The sequence below is a fragment of the Chiloscyllium punctatum genome, chromosome 25 (assembly GCF_047496795.1).
Source record: "Chiloscyllium punctatum isolate Juve2018m chromosome 25, sChiPun1.3, whole genome shotgun sequence".
Classification (NCBI taxonomy): domain Eukaryota; kingdom Metazoa; phylum Chordata; class Chondrichthyes; order Orectolobiformes; family Hemiscylliidae; genus Chiloscyllium; species Chiloscyllium punctatum.
This window is the reverse complement of record NC_092763.1, coordinates 21,262,122-21,282,131: the sequence shown is the minus strand read 5'-3', so window position 1 is coordinate 21,282,131 and position 20,010 is coordinate 21,262,122. Positions and strand designations below refer to the sequence as shown.

Sequence of the window (20,010 nt, the reverse complement as noted above, 5' to 3'; positions counted from 1 at the left end):
AAATGCTCTTGATGTATGGTAGTGTGGCTAGCCCTTTGGGTTGCGGCATGTCCTCGTTCCATTGTCATTCCCTTAGGCATCTGTTGATGAAATTGCGCGGGTATCCGTTTTCGCCACACACACAGATGACAAGCAACATGAATTCGACTGGGACAACACTACTATTATAGGACAAGCCAAACAGAGAACAGCCAGGGAATTCCTAGAGGCTTGGCACTCATCCACAGATTCAATCAATAAGCACATCGACCTGGACCCAATATACCGACCACTGCAACGGACAGCTGGAACTGACAACTGGAAGCAGCAGATTCAAACCACTACAAATGCTGGAGGGAAGATCACAGAAGCGCTTCACAGGAGGCTCCCAAGCACTGAGGATGTCACCTAGACAGGGGACGAAACATCTGCAACACAAATTCCCAGCTCGGCGAACAGAACCACAACAACGAGCACCCGAGCTACAAATCTTCTCACAAACTTTGAAGTAATATTTGTTTGTTTAGATACAATTACAATTCTGCAAATGCAAATTCATCCCATAGACTTGTATGTGTGTGTGTATGTGCATATGAGGTTTTCATTTACTCTATTCCCATCTTTATAGATACATATGTTATTGTGCATCCTTACAAATTGACCACTTTTTAATGTTATGTCATCTTATCGTTATATTTACAATGGCAAATGTGCAAACAAATTTGATACTGCAGCTGTACCCTCCTTTCAATGGAAAATAAAGAGTTTTATTTTTTGTGCAATACAGGCAGGCCATACCATACAAAATGCACAAGGGTACTAGAACAGAGCGTGGAATATTATGTTACAGCTGCAGGAAAGGTGCACAAAGAACAAGGTTAGTATTAAATTGGAAATTTGAGAGGTCTATTCAGAAGTCTAATAACAGCGGGGAAGAAGCTGTTCTTCGATCTGTTGATACATTTGTTTAAGTTTTTGTATCTTCTGTCCAACAGAAGACTTTGGAAGAAATTACAGCCGGGATGGGGAAGGGTCTTTGCTGTTCAAGAAAGACATTAATGGTGTCACCATTATAAATCATCATTTAGAAATATCAATAGGTCATCATTACGTATCATACATATATTTTCCAGGTTTTTTAACTGAATCAAAACTCCATTCTGACATACACAAAGTTCTTCCTGAGACACATTTTCACTCTTGCATTATGCTTTAGATTCAGGCCAGAATATACCTTTTTGGAGTTACATGACTCATGAAATGTGAAACTCTGGCATAAAAGGCTTGCACTTTCAGTTACTCTCTTAATGCTGTCACTGCTCTGTGTTCAGTCATTGAGACCATTATTATTTTTCTTTTATTTTTCTCATTTTTGATTTGATATGGTGAATGTTGTCTGATTCACGATGTGTCTAGGACCCTGCAGACTCAGTCAACCAGTACACGTGAAATGAGTTTACCCAGATAACTCTTCTTGAAACAGGGAAAAGATGACACAGCACAAGCCAGCAGTCAGTGTAACTGTCACAACGTTATTTGAAGACAACACAGATTAAGAACTAAACTTTAGAATTTTAAGTTTTAAAAACTTTATTTCTAACTACCCAATTCTTTGAGAAACTTAAATACCTACCGGATACTCATAACTTTCACTGGTTCATCTCGTTCTTTTCCTGCATTTTCCTCTCTCTTCATGGGTTGATTCTCTCTGTCTCTCTCTTTGTCTGGTCAGTGGGTGAGTTACTCTGATCTTTGCCATGTCCTAACTTGCCTCTGGCTTGTCTAGAGAGTGGGGTCGGGTCGAGCCTGTACCTTCTTGACAACCTTCACTAATTTTCCAAAAACTTGACCAACTGGGGGCATTGAGTTCACTGGTTTTATCACCGTGAAACATTGTTAATAGTTTTTGATGGTTTGCCAACAGTGACGCAAGTACTCACTAACGGCAAAGAAAGGACTTCCCCAGTTTCTGGATTGATCAGATGAGATTGAAGGATTTAAGCATGTGTCCTTGTGAAGTGATGGGACCAATCAATATGTCATGACTGAACTGTGCCAGCAGGGACACTACCATCAGCATCACACATAGTCAGACAGTGTTTTCAGTCAGTGCTAGTGATAAAAATCCATGTGGAACAGAACCCCCAGTGAAATTCTTAACACATCCTGTGGTTAATAAAAGGAAATCCAGCCATTGCAGACTGTAGGTAGGAGTTGTTCTGAGAGCAGGAACTCCTGTCCACAATATATAATGGTTGGAATCCTTGGGTATTAATTAGCACCCAAGGACTGAAGCAGGAGCATGATTGAAGTTTCATGACACAAAAAATCAAATGTTAATTAATCTAAAACACTAGCAACCTGAGGTCCTGCTAGATAGTAACAACTCTGTGCTCCTATATGCTTCAGATAGTTGGAGAACTGGCAGAAACCACCTTAAAAGTACTGGCAGCAGTAATGTTGCAAATTTCTCCACATTCAATGTCAAGAAAGGTCCATCAGCAGTGCCTTTGCCAAAACAAACCAGCCAAGAATTACTTCATATCAGTTGCACTGAGTAGGCCATAGCTTTCATATGCCTGATACCAAACGTCCCCATAACTGTTCTACTCAATGTTCTACACTGAAGCATGTCCTCAAAGTGTTCCCTGAGGAGATAAAAGACCTCTGCTGTCTCATTGGAGTATCTAGTTTGTGAACATCCAAAATGGTGAAGCCTTATCTGAGAGTTCACTGAACAGATCAAGAAAATCAATGCAGAATGTGCAGAAATGAAATTAAAGCATCAGAAGGAGTGCACTCAGCCTCAAACAGCCCACCTAAACCACATGAGGCTGAGTCTACAGATCACGCATTGGACTTACCAATGAACCTTACCATCCTCAACCTGAAGGAACTGCTTAAGAGGCGAAAAGGCTCAAAGAAAACTTTAACCAAGGTGACCCCTGGCTCTTGGTGGAGCTGAAAACAGTTCTGAAAAACTCCCATTGCAATTACAGGGGGTATAAACAAGAAAAAGCAATTCTCAGGGTCTTTTTTGGCCAATTGAACAAATCATTTTCTCAAAATTCCTCAAATCTCAGCAGTGACAAGACGTTGCACTTGATTCAGGGCTTCTGTAGAATCAGGCTTTTTCCTGTATCTTTCCCCTCTGTGTTGTTCCAGGTGTGGGCCCCATTCAGGAGCTGATGTACATGCAGCAGAAATTTTCTATGAAAACAGAAGTGAAATATTTAACAATTTCTGCACAATATTTATCCACCGATTAATTCCACTGTAAAAGAAAGCTGTTCCTAATCATATTATATTGCAGTTTGTTCTAATACTTGGCAAGTCATATTATATCAAAACATGTTCAATCTGTGTGTTTATTACAGAGATCAGACTCCCATGTCTAAACTGACTGAATTGTGACTTTCATTTGCAATGAAATACTCTGGAGACACTTATTATATCCAAATAATCTTGGAAATTAAGTCAAACTGAAATTTTTTAAAATGCTCTATTGCAGGAACAGCATTTTCAATTTAAACAACGTTAACAAGTAATCAATTTATTCTAATAATTTTATGAGGTAGCTACTACATCTAAAAGATTATCATTTTATTGAGAACACAACACTAATTAGTCAGTGTTTTTTTAACAAAACCCTGATCACACATCCTCGAGACATATTGTGCACTGATGGCATTGTGGTAATACATTTCCAACAAGAGCTAATGTGGGTTAAAGAGCAGCCTCAAAAGACTGTTCTGAAATAGACAACCAAACTTACTGACTAAACCATATAATCAATGACCTTTAGTGGCAACTATGCAGCTGCTGACAAAAGCAAATACCCATTCACAAATCTTGTTTTGAATACCAACTGGGTGAACGAGCATGGGTTAACATTCAGTGGGCATGGGCACACAGAATAGACATAGATAAGAGGTTTTGTTCTCACCTTTCACAAAAATTCCCAAATCCAGATTAATATCTAAAACCTGTGAGAGGCTGTGAACCAGAGCCATGGTGAAGCTGCCCCATCTTCACTAAAAGTTGAGGATTGCTTGAAGGTTCTTGCTTCTTGGAACCAGTCAGCTTGGGAATGTAGTGGTGTGGGATTGTTAACTATGCACTTACTCCAGACCAGCGATTACTGGCCACACCTGGAAGGGGGCTGACATCTGGAATCAGAACCCATTGCCATCTTTAAATGACTCCGGATTGGTTTGGACTCGGCATAAATCTGGCCCCCTTTTCCATGCATATCCAGGACCTTCCCTCTGTAATCACCTCAAATCCAGCAAGCTTAGAGATATCTACATGCCTCCAAGTCTGTCTCTAGCAGTCAAAGCTTTAAACTCTGGAACTTCTCCATACATCTCCACCTTTCTATTTCTCTTTTCTCCTTCTCAATATATCTTCACACTGACTGGTTCAGCCAAGTTTCTGGTCTTCTACTCTATAATTTGTCGTGAGGTTTGATGTGAGATTTTACTTAATGGCACTTCTTGGGAGTACAGTGGGATATAATATAGCAGTAGAGGCGCTGTATTACTAAAAGTTGCTGTAAAGTAGGAGTCTGAGAGACTGTCACAGAAACTGTTTCCTGATCTTTCAAATATTTCCTCACCTGCCACAAGGTGGCGCCCTCAGCTTGGACAACTCTCACCACGGCCATGATGGGTACCCACATAATACAGAAGATGATCATACACCAGCCCAGTGCTATTGACCAGACAGGGTATTCAACTGGTCCATATGTTGGAGGGGCAAATGTTGTTAAGGACCAGACTAAGATTGCCTGAGTGAAATAAACACAGAAAGTAAAATCAGTAACATGATGAAAGGGACTTACTGTACATTTTTACATTCAGCTTAAATCACTCAAAGATGTAACATCTCCTTACGGTTAAAATGCATGGAGAGATCAGAATCCAACAGGTTCTCCACCAGAGCCAGAAGAGCCAATTCTTCTCCCCAATCATCATCTCAATGTCCTTGATGAATCTGTTTATCCCTGTGAACAACAAGGAAGCAGAGAGACACCATCACTCCCTCTGTCCTGTCTTCAGGCCAGTTTGTTTACTGTTGAAGTTCATCTTGTACAGGTGGCACTGATGAACTGGTTAAACAGAAAAAGGATCGCTGAAGATTTCAAACAGGATGAACAGAGTGTTCCCTGTCACCAAATCGATTATCTGTACTCCAAGATTTAATGGTCTTGAAGGAACTCTCACTGTTTTGAGAAGACAAGTGTTCAAGGTGAATGGGAGATGAAGTGAGGTGGCAGGTTGAGGCCTAAGGTGCCAAGTGAGTGGGGATTGATGGTGTGGTGAAGGCATGTTGGTTGAGTCTGGAGTAGGGTTGTGGAAGATTTGGATCTGGTCAGGTATGGAGTTGGGAGTGTTTGATAGTGGAGATGAGAGGTGGGTGTTGCCTGGAATAGAAAGTGGTGGGTGGTCACATGCCCATGGGAAGTGATGTCACAGGTGAGTGACTTGGTGGGAGAATGTTAATGTTATTCATTGTCAGATCAACGTGAGTGATTGAGGCAGTCATTTTTATAATGAGAGCAGATTTTAATCCCTCTAACATTTCCTGGGTAATTATAAGTCAGTCAGAACTTTCTGAAGTCTCTGTCTCTAACTCAAGAGTTGGAACTTATTCAGAGGGTTTTTGACACTGGGTATTTCCATCAGTATCATACATTCCCAGGTAATTCCCATATAGCCAGTGTGTTGGGACATCTGCCTGATCCTGGTGTACAGCTTCCAGCCAATGTCTGGTCTCTCAAAATCTGGAAATGTAAAATGTCGGCTAAGAATTACATTCATCACTTTAGTATTGATAACCCTGATCTTTGTGTAAACAACGGTTAAGGGAGTGGAAACAATAGCTAATGTTAATTCCTGTAAACAGGTAATCGGTAAATAGTATTCCCTTGGCTATATTCTTAGGGCACCATAAGGGCAAGAAAATGATCAAGACACTTGTCCAATGGAATGAATGGTTATGAATAGCACAGATAAAACACATTGGAGTGTTGACTGAACCATGATGGTATTAAATGGGGGAACAGGTTTGATGGACTGAATGGCCTACTTTTATTCCTGTGTCCCAAGATAAAGGATCAGGAAGCATATTAATGTTCTTAATCCCTATGATGATCAAGACATTCACAGGAACAATCTCATTAAGGGAATCTCCTGGTTCTATAGGATCATCATTGTGGTCAGGGAAGTGAGAAGTCTTGAAACAATGTTAAGAATCTACCCATGTGATGCTTCTGTTATGAAGGTGGAAGGGAATATTTGGGGGTTTTGAAACAGTCAGAATGGACAAAGAATACAACAGTATAAGAATAGGCCTTTCGGCCCTCTAAGCCGCTTACACATTTTGCTCTTCCATACTAAAACTGTCCTCACTAACAGGATCTGTATCCCTCTATTCCCTTCCTATTCATGTATTTGTCCAGGTGCTTCTTGAATGCTGCTATTGTGTCTACTTCCACCATCTCCTCTAGCAGGCGTGTTCCAGGCACTCACCACCCTTTGTGTGAAAAACATGCCTTGTATATCACTTCTAAACATCCCCCCACACCTTGAAAGTGTGTCCCCTAGTAATTGATCCCTCCACGCTAGGAAAAAACCTCATACCTTCCACTCAATCCATGCCATCCCAATCTTCTAAACTTCTATCAAGTCGCCCCTCAACCTTTTATATTCCAATGAAAACAAACCCAGTCTGCCTAAATGTTCTTCATAGCTAAAATCCCCATACCCTGCAACATCCTGGTAAACCTCTCCTAAGCATCCACATCCATCTGGTACTGTGGTGACCAGAACTGTACGTAATACTCCAAGTGTGACCTAACTAAAGTTCCATAAAGCTGCAGCATAACTTGCCTACCCTTACACTCAATGCCACTTCCAATGAAGGCAAGCATGCCACAGGTTAATTGGATTGGAAGGATTCAGTTGCTGTGGGTAGTTATCAAGTGAGGGCATGATTGAATAGCAAGTCAACTAGTTTCTAAATTTTGCTTTTCACTGTGGGACATGCATGATGTTGTTCACCTGTTATATCTGGTATCATAGCCTTGTGATTTTGAAACATAGATCAATACAATTAGTTCATTAATTTTACAATCCTAAACTTTTGCCTCTGTCATTATTCATTTGACTCAAGTCTAAACCCTCACTAACTGTTCAAACCCTATAGTTATCTGCACAATATCCAGTGTAGATTTTTTTGTAGTGTTCTCTGAAAAGGTGAAAGTATTGTCATAAATACATTTCAATTGTAATTATTTTTTTCCAGTCGTACCCACCATAGATCCAGCTGAGACCAATGAGTTCCAATAGAGCAACTGTAATGAGAATCCATCCAGTACAGAAATAATCCATTAAATGTAACCAATAAATCCCAGCCTAAAATGAAATGGAAAATTTGAAAGCATTAAATGGAAAAACCATAACATTCAAATTTTTAAAACAGACATTAAAAGGATTTGAAGAATTTATCTTTTCTCAACTGCAAAATACCCTGTTTGCTCGATTTATTCTCATTCCCTGAAGGGCTAGATTTAGTTGTATTCCATTTTTCTTTTCTGAAATAAACAATCAAATGTGTATGTAGCAGCATGGTGGGTCAGTGGTTAGTAGTGCTGCCTCACAGTGCCAGGAACGCAAGTCTGATTCCACCTTTGGGTGACTGTTTGTGTGGAGTTTATAAGTTCTCCCCGTGTCTGTGTGGGTTTACTCCAGGTGCTCTGGTTTCCTCCCCAAGAACAAAGATATGTGGATTAGGTGGATTGGCCATGCTAAATTGTTCATAGTGTCCAGGAATGCAAAGGTTAGGTGGATTAACCATGGGGAACGCAGGGTTGTAGGGTAGGGGATGGTTCTGTGTTGGCAGCTCCTCAGACGTTCAGTGCAGACTTGATGGAATAAATGGTATTTCCACACTGTAGAGATTCTATGATTCCGTCCAGATGTGATCTCGGTCAGGTGCAACACCTCTCTGGATTTATATATTATGATCCTTTCCATGCCTTTCAACATTTTATTCACTGTTTTAACTTCCTGGGATCATTGTACTAATGATATTTATGAAATGTTCACAAAAATCCTCTAGATATCTCCCCTTCATTTGACCTCTACTACATTCCCAGATGACACATATTCATCATCAACCTTCCCTCTGCTCAAATTGCAATCGTCTTTATTAAATTAAATCTGCAACATTAGTCGAAATATTTTAATTTTATTGCTGCGATCGTGGGAATTAAGGGCAGTAATAAATATAGAGACCATAGCTTTATCCTGGATGAGGAAGGTCATCACTCCATCTTCATACAGACGTTAATAATTGGTGAACACCCTGATATTGCAACATCTGATTGCTTCTTCAATGATTTCTAGATTTTAGCCTCCACTGCTCAATGCTCAGTGCTGTGTGTCAATCATTCTTCATGTGCTGCAGAATTCCAGATATAAATTCTCAAATTGCTTTTCCTCATTTTAAACCAAGCTCCCTAATCTCATAAATTTAATATTCTGAGTAAAATCACATTCTATAACAGCATAAGATCACCTCTCAAAATGGACTGATCTGCAGCCTGAAAAGTACAATTTCTTGAATCTTTCCTCATAACTCAAAATCCCAATTCTAGGGGTCAGTCTTGTGCTCCTAGCATCACAGTCTCCAGTGTCCATATGTCTGTCTGTCTTGTTGGGAGGAACTGGATGCAATAGTTAAGGTAAGGTCTGACCACAGTGCTGTAAAGTTTGATGACCATTCCTTCTGATTTCTATTCTACAGTTTTGTGATCCAATTGATGAGGCTTATGGACTTTGCTGAACACAGAAAGCTTGACACAACCCAAGAGAAAGCAGCCTGTTTAATTGACTCACCATGGAACACCGCATTCACCACTTCGGCAAGTGTACTGCAAGAGCACTTTCCAAAACTGCATTCCCCACAACCAAGATAAAACAGGCACAAGGCACAAAAGAAAGTTGATTTACAAAGCAAAGAATTTCAGGTGCTGGAATGTTGAGATGGAAATCAGGAAATTCTAGAATTATTCAACAGGGCAAACAGATTCAACAGGGAGATGAATAAGATTAACATTTCAGCTCAATGATGATCCTTCAGGAAAGAATTGGAAATCTTCATCAAGGGACGAGAGTACTGAGGATAGGGAGTTGGAAATGGATTTTGCAAAGCAAGCCGGTGGGAATCCACATTTCGTTTATAAAGACATGCATATAATGGTGGGAAGGAAAGACAGGAGGGTGTTGTTTTCAGGGGGCAACTTGGGGGCACTCCAATTACACATAGCATCATGCTCAACTGTTCTGCAAAATCCATCCCAACCAAAGATTTCCAAACCTTCCACGATCCAATATCCAGGATTTATCGATTCCTTGGTCCCACCTTGTGGCCTCGCCTGCAGTACCAGCAGTGCCCACCACTGAGCTTGTGGCACTGCTGACACTGCTGGAATGGCTGGTCAATCAGATACTCTCACTAAGGATGGGACCTCTTCCTGCTGGTGATGGGCAGGAGTCCCATTATTAGAAAATGTATCCTTCCCACTGCACTGTAAGGCTGCAGTGAATGGACAAATCACATCCAGTTGACTGTCTGCTTAGCCAGCAATACTCACATTCCACAAACAAACAAGAGAAAGAGTCACAGAATCATAGATTGTTACAGTACAGAAGGAGGCTATTCAGCCCATTATGTCCACACTGCTTCCCCAGCAAGCATTATGACTCCTGCCACACACCCCTTCCTCACACCCTTTTTCCAACTAAATAATCACCAATATCTCAATTGACTCACCATCACATTTCAAAGTTGTGCACTCCAGACCTGAACGTGAAAAAGATCTTCCTCATTACATTTGCAAATCGCTTTAAATCTGAGCCTCTCATTCTCGATCCTTTTACAAAGGAGAACAGTTTCTCCCTATCTACTCTATTCAGACCTCATATGAGTTTGACAATGTCTGTCACATCTTCTCTTGACCCCTCCTCTCCCTCTCTAAGGAGAATGACCCAATCTGTCCAATGTATTCTCATAAATTAAGTTTCTCATTTTGGAATCATTTTTGTCAATCTCTTCTGCATTCTTCCAAAGTGTTCACATCCTTCGAATATTGTAGCATTCACAACAGTGCTCAGCACACCTGGTGAGGATTAACAAATTTCTTATACAAGTTCAGCATAACCTTCTTGCTATTAAACCCTAATAACTCTATTATTAAAGCCCAGGATACCATATGCTTTATTAACTGTTCTCTCTACATGTCCTGCTATCTTCAATGATCTGTGAAAATCTACCCAGATCGCTCCTGCACCTCTTAAGTACTGCACCCCTGACGTTACACAATCTGTCAGATGATTTCTGCCCCCAAAATGGATCATCTCAAACGTCTTGCATTGAGCTTCACCTGGAAGCTACCTGCTCACTCCACCAACATGTCTGTGAACTTGTGGACTTTTTAACTCTCCTGCTTAGAGTTTACAATCCTTCCAAGGTTCATGTCATCTCCAAACTTTGAAACTGTCCCTTACAAGACAAGGTCTATACCCTACAAATAAAGCAGGAAAAGCAAGGCTCCCACGACTGATGTAAAACAAGGAACTACGGATGCTGGACATCTGCATCAAAAACACAAACAGAAATTGCTGGTGAAACCTAGCAGGTACGGTACATCTCTGGTGAGAAATTGGAGTTACCATTTCTCGATGGACTTGAAATATTAACTCTGCTTTCTCCCTACAGATGCTGCCAGACTTTCTGGGTTTCACAAGCAATTTCTGTTTTTGTTCCAATCCCGATCCCTGGCAAACTCCACTACAAACCTTCCTACAGCCCAAAAAATATTTGGTGATCATTATTCTCCATTTCCTTTCACCCAGCCAATTTTGTATCCAGGCTGCTATTACCTCCTTTGTTCCGTGAGCTATAACTTTCTTCATAAGTCTGCTGTGTAACATTGCTTAAAGTGCGTTTTGAAAGTTCATGTACACCACATCAATGACATTACCCTCATTGATCCTTTCTATTTCCTCTTCAAGAATAGTCAGCCATGATTTGCCTTTCAGAAATCCACGCTGACTGCTCCTAATTAACCCACATATTTTTCTATGCCTCAACTGATTCTGTCATTAATATTTGTTTCCAGATTTTTATCCACCACTGAAGTTAAGCTGAATTCTCTGTCATTGCTGGGCTTACCTTCACAGGTTTTTTTTACAAATAAAGGCGTAATGTCTGCAATTGTCTAACCAGTTAGCACCTCGCCTGAGTTTAGGGAAGGCTGGAAGATTATGGTCAGTGGTGTTTTAATTTCTACACTTGCTTCCTTAAATGTTCTTGGATGCATGACACCTGCTTCTGGACCTTGTCAATTTAAGTATTGATTGCCTCCTCAAAACTTCTTCCTGATGAATATTGATCTTTATCGTGATAGAGCTTCCTCCTCCATCACTATAACTGGTGTCGCTTCCACCTCCTTGGTAAAGACAGATGCAAGGTATTCAGTTAACACCTTAGTCATGTCTCTTGTCTCCATATGTCCTATATTTCAACTTGTGGGCCAAGTGCTGGAAAGTGAGATTAATGTAGAATTAATATAATTTTGGTTGTACAGACATGAAGGCCAAAGGTCCTCTCCTGTACTATAGGATTCTATGATTCTCTGTGTAAACCACCTTTTTTACCCTAATTGACTCAACTCCTCGATTTGCTATCAATGTGCCTATAGAAGACTTGGGAATTCCTTGTTATGTTTGGCTGACAGTGCTTCTCATCAGTTAGTACATTTGGCTGGAGAGCTGTCTTGAAATGCTGAGAGATGTCAGAGGTGCGTTTTAATTCCTGCACCAGCTGAAGATACCACAAAGAATCAACCTCTCCCTTCCCTGAGGTGTGGTAATTCTCACGTTAAACCATCACTAGTCACCCCTCTGTGGCCCAGTAAGTCCATGGTGGCTTTACTTCTGACCTTAATCTTCTTATTAAACCCCCTTCACTTCTCCAATATGCTTTTCACTTCCCCTTTGAACCTCAGTGTTCTGCTTGAAGTTTTTGTCTTGACACTTGTCATAAACACACTTTTTCTTCTTTATTTTGTATTCTATCTCCTTTATTCATCCTCGGAGCTCTGGATTTGTTTGTCCTCCTTTTGCTTTTTGAGGGAACATACCTTGACTGTACCTGAATCAAGTCTATTTTAAACATAGCCCTTTGTTCAGTGACTGTTTTTCCCACCATAATTTTGTTCCTGTCTCTCTGGCTTAGCTCCATTCTTTGCCCATTGAAGTCAGCTCTCCTCCAGTTAATTCTTCTTATCCTGGACTGCCAATTATCCATTTTTATCATCATCCTTGGTCCAAAACCAAACCAGCTGTGGGGTTCTAAATGCTGGGAGCCTATTTAGACTGAACTTAATTCTTTGTAATTCATGAAACAGTGTCTCATTTTACTGAGTATCCTTGTCTAGAGAGGGTTGATTGCTCATGTGGAAACATAGCAAATGACTAAACTACAACCTACCTGTGTTACAAACAGAAGGCCAAGGAAATAAAATAACAAACAAACACCAGCTGTCAGATAAAGACGCTTTGGCCGAAGGAACGCAGGAAATTGGTCCAGCAGGCTTGTTATTACTGTTTCTATTGAAAACAAAAATTATCAGTGATTAATTAATGATTTATACCAAATCTTAGATAAATCCACCACCAGAGAGGTGGCAGCCAAGAGGACTGAAGGAGTCAATGGGGAGAGATTTCTCTGTCTATGGGTGTCATTGCTCATATAAGAGCAATGTTTGGAAAATGGAGCCTTGCTAATGTCTCCTGACAGTAACTCACCACCTCAGGGTGGGTGATAGAAGATTCTGAGATGTGGGCTATAGGCTGTGATTCAGTGGGAACGACAATATTAGACATTTGGTTCAACAATGTGTGGGAGAGCTCTCCCAGATTCTATTGCAGAAGAGTTTGCAGCACTGATTGGGAAGGTTGTGTCTTTGCTGTTTCTGATGCCAGGCAGTTCATCTGGTTTATTTTTCCTATCGGAGCAATGAGCCACAACTGAGTGGCCTGCTACTTTATTTCAGAGAGGGCTGTTGTTTCATGCCTCACAATTAATATGTCACCACCTCACTGTGGGGCAGCAAGGTGGCTCAATGGTTAGTATTGCTGCCTCACAGTGCCAGGGACCCAGGTTCAATTCCAGCCTTGGGTGCCTGTCTGTGTGGAATGAGTGTGGGTTGTGATGTCTGCACGGGTTTCCTCCGGGCGCTCTGGTTTCCTTCCATAGTCCAAGGATGTGCAAATTAGGTGAATTGGCCATGCTAAAATGCCCGTAGTGTTAAGTGCATTAGTAAGGAGAAAACGTAGGAAAATGGGTCTGGGTGTGTTACTCTTCAGAGGGTCGAAGGGCCTGTTTCCACACTGTAGGGAATCTAATCTAATATAATAACCTGTAAGACATTATATAAACCCTGCATAACTATGTGACCTCAGAGCAGAAAAGTCTCAGAATCTATCTTGACTGGGTCCACTTCAAACATGACATACTGACAAACTGTGCTGCATGTTGGAGTTGAGTACTTTCATACTCACCAAGAAGCGTACATGAATATAATGTTTGCATATAACAGTGAGCTGCAATAAATATTCTGTTGGATTCTTTAATAACATAAAGAATTGAAGCAAAATGCACATCAAGGATTCCAGGGTCTAACATATGATTATGGTTCTGAGGTTTTCAAGAAGGTCTCATCCACACAATCTCCATCTGTAAAAGGCATTAGGTGTCAGATGGGTTTTTCTGACACAATGATAGCTCTACAGTCAAAATTACTGACAGCAGTGTTATTTCATCCAGGTTTATTTGATTAAATTCAAATTCCTCAGACACTGAGGTGAAACACAACCAGAAACTATTGGAAACACTCTGCAGGTTAGATTAGATTACTTACAGTGTAGAAACAGACCCTTCGGCCCAACAAGTCCACACCACCCCGCCGAAGCGCAACCCACCCATACCCCTACATCTACCCCTTACCTAACGCTACGGACAATTAAGCATGGCCAATTAACCTGCCCTGCACATCTTTGGACTGTGGGAGGAAACCGGAGCACCCGGAGGAAACCCACGCAGACACGGGGAGAATGTGCAAACTCCACACAGTCAGTCGCCTGAGGCGGGAATTGAACCCGGGTCTCTGGCGCTGTGAGGCAGCAGTGCTAACCACTGTGCCACTGTGTGGCAGCATCTGTGGAGAGAAAGCAGAATTAACATTTCAGATCCAGTGACCCTACTTCAGAATGCTGTTTTTTGAAGAAGGGTCACTGGACACAAAACATTAACTCTGCTTCCTCTCTACAGATGCTGCCAAACCTGGTGAGTTCTTCCTGCAATTTCTGTTCGTTTCTGATTTCCAGCATCTGCAGTTCTTTTTTGACACAGAGGTGAGGGTTGATCTCAGGCCTCCACATTAGTCTGTTAACTGAATCACAACATAATTGAGGCTCAATGCATTTTAACAAATCCTGTTCCTGATGAGAGGCGTCTAGATGTACATCAAAAACAATAGTTATTATATTGAGACACCTAGAACTTGGCAGCAGAAACTGGGCAGAAACAGAAACATGAGTTGTATGATACAACAGAAAGAGCAAGGAAAGGGGAAGCAATGGCCTAGTGGTATTACCGTTGGACTATTAATCCAGAGATTATGTCCAAGGGACCCAGGCTCAAATCCTGCCACAGCAGTTGGTGGAATTAAGAATCTAATGATGACCATGAATTGATTGTTGGAAAAGCTGATCTGATTTGATAATGTCTTTTAGAGAAGGAAGCTGCCATCCTTACTTGGTCTGGCCTAGATGTGGCTCCAGACTCATTACAATGTGGTTGACTCTTAACTGCCATCTGGGCAATTAGAGATGGGCAATAAATACTGCCTAGCCAGCAATGACCTCATCCCATGAATGAATAAAGAAAAACAAAATTGTGAACAGCGACTGAACATGTATGCAGATTTTAAAAAAACATGAATTCCACTGTAAATTTTCCAGATGTTAGGTAACGATGACCTGAATATTTCTTTCCTACAACTTGGAACACACTTCATTCAACCAAGCTGAGGTTTCATTAAGACATTGTGGAGAATTTGACTATAGAGTAACATTATTTTCTCATGCATTAAAATCATCAGCCATAATTCCCAACCCCAGATTCCAAACATAATAGTTTAAATAAGTTCCTTTTATAGAAGTAGAAAGAGATTGGTTAAATTAAGTAACATTGTTGTTGAACTTAAAAGATGTCATTCTTACCAAAACTTGCAAACAGTGTGTCAAGTCCCAAAGTGATCAGCATGAAGAAAAATAAAATGGACCATAAAGTTGCCCATGGCAACTGTGCAAGGGCCTCTGGGTAGGCAATAAAGGCCAAACCAAACCCTGAACAATGGATACAAAACAAATGATAATATTAATCCTGCGTACAATCAACACACACTGCTACATTTAATTCCGTATTGTCACTGATGTTGAGGCAAATTCAAAAAATCTCAGCTGAGACTCCAATTACTTCTGGAACATACCATGTGGCACACCCTGAATATAAGGATGTATGTATGGGCATGAGATCAGTAATTCAGAATGGTGAGATTGTGACATCTTAATTGTGAACTGGATATGTTGAAGGCCAGTAATTTCATATCTCAAACTAAGTTAAATCAGTTCTATACATTTGTTGAATAATGCCTACTTTCATTGGGCATCAAAAATTATAAAGAAACCTGGGGTTTTTTATAGACATTTTTATTGAAAATTACCCTTGTATAAACATGGATATACAATTAAACCTTAAATAAATAATAACCAAAATTTAACAAAAGAAAAATACCAACGGAAAAAAATCAAAACTCAATTAACTACTAATCTAACCTACAACTAACCAGAATGTATAATTAATTCTCTTACATTATTCAAATAAGAGAAAAAAAAAACCCAACGTATAACACAGAAATTGGGTAGTGAGATACATGCTCGGAATGTATTAACATCATATGTAACAAAAAAATCATATGTATCGCTGCGTCGCTAAGTATGAGATGATCAAACCTTGTGCGTAAGCTTTGATGGTCTCCCACATCATTGATGGGTTGCTAGCCGTACCTAAATTAATTTCTAAAAAAGTTTTAAATTCTTGAGAGAAGTACTTTACAAATTTACTATCTTTCATCAGGAAGGGGTCCATATGCCAATGCCAGGGGTATGTCTCATTGTTCCTCACCTTGATTTCCATATATACAGCAGTGTGATCGGAAATTGCTATACTGCCTATTTTACAGAATGATATGGAATTTTAAAAAATTGAGGGGGCAAAAAACATATCGATTCTGATATCCCATTTATGTGGATTGGAGTAAAAAGAAAAATCTCTGCCCTGCGGATGAAGACATCTCCGTACAGTTACTAGTCATAATTCTTTGTTCAAATCCACCAATTGTCTAGATCTGGGAGATACTCCTGCAGTACTCTTGGGAATCCTATCTATTTCCGGATCCATAATACAATTAAAGTCTCCCCCTATAATTTTATGACGAGCACCGAGAGCCATCAATTTTGAGAAGGCTTCCGTTATAAATTTAAAAGGTGTGCTGGGGGGCAATACAAATTTAAAATCTCATATTCCTCTCCATTTAGAAGGGCTTTAATCAGAATATATCGTCCAGATTCGTCTTTTATCTGATTTAGGATTTTGAAAGGGAAATTCTTTGAATAAGAATAACAACTCCCTGCGTTTTAAGCTAAAAGAAAAAAAAAGGCCTGATCAAATCCACCCTGTCGTAATTTCAAGTGTTCTTTATCCAATAAGTGTGTCTCCTGTAGGAGAGCTATATCAACCCTTTCTTTCTTGAGGTTTGATAATATTTTCTTCCTTTTGACTGGTGAATTACTCCCCTTGACATTCCAGGTGCACCACTTAACCGACTGATCAACCATAATCGTCCGGGCAAATCTGAGACCCCTCGGGAGGGGAAACCCTATCCAGAACATCCTGAGCATAGAGCATATAAAATTCACAAAAATAAAGGCTCTCTAATACATTCACAACGGTATAACAAAAAACTATTTCTAAATAAAAAAAATGTATTTAAATGGAGATTTTCCCCCTTGTTCCCAGGGGATACCACTTCCTTTCCAAAAGTTCATTGTATCCCCTCCCAACCAGTGCCCCACCCTTGACCTAGGTGCTCCTCAATAGGATGAAGAAAATTCAAATACACTACAGAGCTAGAGTTAACAGTGAGCACCCTACCACCCCCCCCACCCCACCCACACCAACACCTGGATATATTTGGTAATGTTAATACCATATATAAACCTATATAAGTATACAATTACAACATCAACAAGTAATAATTAAATATAATAATACAAAATAATATATATAAAAATAGTTAAGTAGAGAACAAATAAATAAATCCCTCTCCCCCCACCCCAAGATAATATTAAACAGTAAAGTAAAAAAAAGGATTAATATATTAAAAAAAAGGGAGGGGGGATGTAAACTGGAGTGGGGGGAAAGCAAACCAACATCAATTATCTCTTACAATTTATCTAAGAGAGTCCAAAAATTCCTTGGCCTTTTCTGGTGATCCGAAGTTATACACGGACCCTTTATGGTTAAAGCGTAGCTTCGCTGGGTAGCGCAAGGAGTACTGAATATTTAAGTCCCTTAAACGCTTCTTCACCTCATCAAACGCCTTCCTCTTTCAGATCAGAGCTGGGGAAAAGTCCTGGAATAACATGATCTTGAATCCTTTATAGATCATAGCTTGGGGATCTTTTCCAAGATTTCTGGAGGCTTCTAAGAGCATCTGCCTCTCCTTGTAGCTCTGCAGCCGGAACAGGACCGGGCAGGGACTCTGGTTTGAGCTGGGCCCGCGTATTGCAACCCGGTAGGCCCATTCCACCCTTACCTGGCCTGATCCAGCCTCCAGATTTAAAAGCTGTGGAAGCCACTGTTCAAGGAACGTTATAAGCTGGCCTTCCTATTCCCGTTTGGGAAGGCCCAGCAAACGAATATTTTTTCGACGACCTCAATTCTCGAGGTCGTCAATGTGATTCTCTAAAGTCCGGACTCGTTGTTCGAGAGATCGGACCCGATCTACAGCCGATTGTGCTGTAGTTTCAGAGGTCGCGGCCTTTAGCTCCGCCCCTCTGACTCAGCACTCGATTTCTTTGATGTCTCGGTCGTGCTTTTGCAGCGCGGTCGAGAGTGAGTCCCATCAGCTTTGGGATTCTTCTATAAAAGCGTCAATCTTTGCATTGAGTTTGGAAATTATTTCCATGAGGGTCACCACCGTAGGTAAGTCCCCGGGGCTGCTGCGGACGCCTCTGCTGCAGCTGGAGAGGGTGGGGGAGGGGTTCCTGCTTGCTGAGAGCTGCGGGCTCCCTTCCCTTTAGTCATTTTTACTGGAGATTAAATTGTTTAAATTCAAATCTTAACAACTAATTACATTAAGTAAAAACGATTTTAAATGATTTGGTGAGTGTGGTGGGGTTGAGCGACCCACTTTGCCCAAGTCTTGGGAGGAGCACTGTAGACTCAGACTTACTGGGTCGCCGCCATCTTGGATCCCTAAAGAAACCTGGTTGATGGATCTTATAAGTTTAAACCCATTCTAGCTAAGTTATATCATTGCCCATGGTGGTTACTGGGTAAAACATTTACATGCATGCTGTTATCAATGGAATAGCGGATGAGTGGGAGATAATGCACTCCTCCAGCCTCAGTCATACTAGGGGGCAGTGACAAGGAGTTCAGAACAGCTGGAATATCCAGACCTGCTCTTGCTGGTGGTTCTTCCTTGCCACTCAAGTTGGTGTACAATGGAACACTTGCTACCAACAGGAACATGGTGGATCAAAAGACTGGCTTCCTGAAGGTGTCAAATCAAGTTCAAATGGAGTACATCTCAAAATCACTAGAGGTTTGTTAAATCTCTCAAAACTTGCTTCCAGGATGGCAGAGTCACCCTGAGAGAATGAGCAGGAGGAGGAGAAAGGTGGTGGTTGGTATGGGGGGGTTGTCCCCAGGTTGTCCTGTAATCTAATCACTGCCATGCAATAATTATTGTACCACTCCTTAGCTATCAACCCATCTTTTATTTAACACCAAAATGTCCTTGTAAACAAATCCGGAAATAGAACCCACTAATAAACATAATCATTCCATGAGAACTTTATCATGCACCAATTCCAATAATGCAGGAAAAGTTGATCTTTCTGTTACTGAATTCTCTGAGCACCTGTCTTATGTTTGCCTATTGCCCTGTTACCATCATTCTCAATTATTTTTCTGTTCCTTTCTCATTTCATTAATCCTATTGACTCAATACTCTTTTGGGCAAATTACACTCAGGCCCAGGTGTCCTATTGTATCCCATCGATGTCTAACAAATGAGACATATGTGCCATTCTGCAGCAGAACAGTATGGTTAACTCTGTATTTACCTGACTGTGCAACCTCTGAAACGGGCTTGTTTTGCACATGAGCCATGTGTCCAAGAGTGGAGAAGATGATAAATCCCGCAAACACACTCGTAGCACAATTAACAACACAGACAACGATGGTATCTTGGTAACAGTTGTTGTGGAATTTGTTGTAGGATGACAATGTGATTAAACTGCCCCAACCCACTGATGTCGAGTAGAAAATTTGTGTTGCAGCATCTTTCCAGACCTGGTAAATAGAAGGGAGAATTCATCAGTGCAGAACGATTTCACTTGAACTCATTCAACTGAAAAACTACATTGAGCATGAGGAGCATAGAGTGAGATAGTCCAGCAGCTCAATGTGATCTGACTGAATTAAACTAGCTCTGATCAACACCATCTCCACTTAATAGTAGGGCCATCATTTGATCTTCCTTTGACTACTTGCTGCCAACTTCAAGATTTTCCCTCCAAAATTCAAAAGCAGAAATAAAATCCC

The 20,010-nt window shown here is 40.7% G+C and overlaps 1 protein-coding gene across 1 annotated transcript in view; it reads right to left on the bottom strand.

The window, feature by feature from the left end:
- Window positions 1–776: 776 nt before the first annotated feature.
- LOC140495741 (sodium- and chloride-dependent neutral and basic amino acid transporter B(0+)-like) overlaps window positions 777–20,010 on the bottom strand; it is a 122,464-nt gene continuing 103,230 nt past the window's right edge. The window contains exons 11-17 of the mRNA XM_072594791.1: window positions 19,530–19,758; window positions 15,336–15,461; window positions 12,541–12,659; window positions 7,298–7,397; window positions 4,875–4,984; window positions 4,598–4,768; window positions 777–3,189 (exon numbers count right to left, since the gene is read on the bottom strand). Of these exons, the coding sequence (XP_072450892.1) occupies window positions 3,052–3,189; window positions 4,598–4,768; window positions 4,875–4,984; window positions 7,298–7,397; window positions 12,541–12,659; window positions 15,336–15,461; window positions 19,530–19,758 (993 nt within the window). The 3' untranslated portion in view covers window positions 777–3,051. The remainder of the gene's footprint in view (window positions 3,190–4,597; window positions 4,769–4,874; window positions 4,985–7,297; window positions 7,398–12,540; window positions 12,660–15,335; window positions 15,462–19,529; window positions 19,759–20,010) is intronic.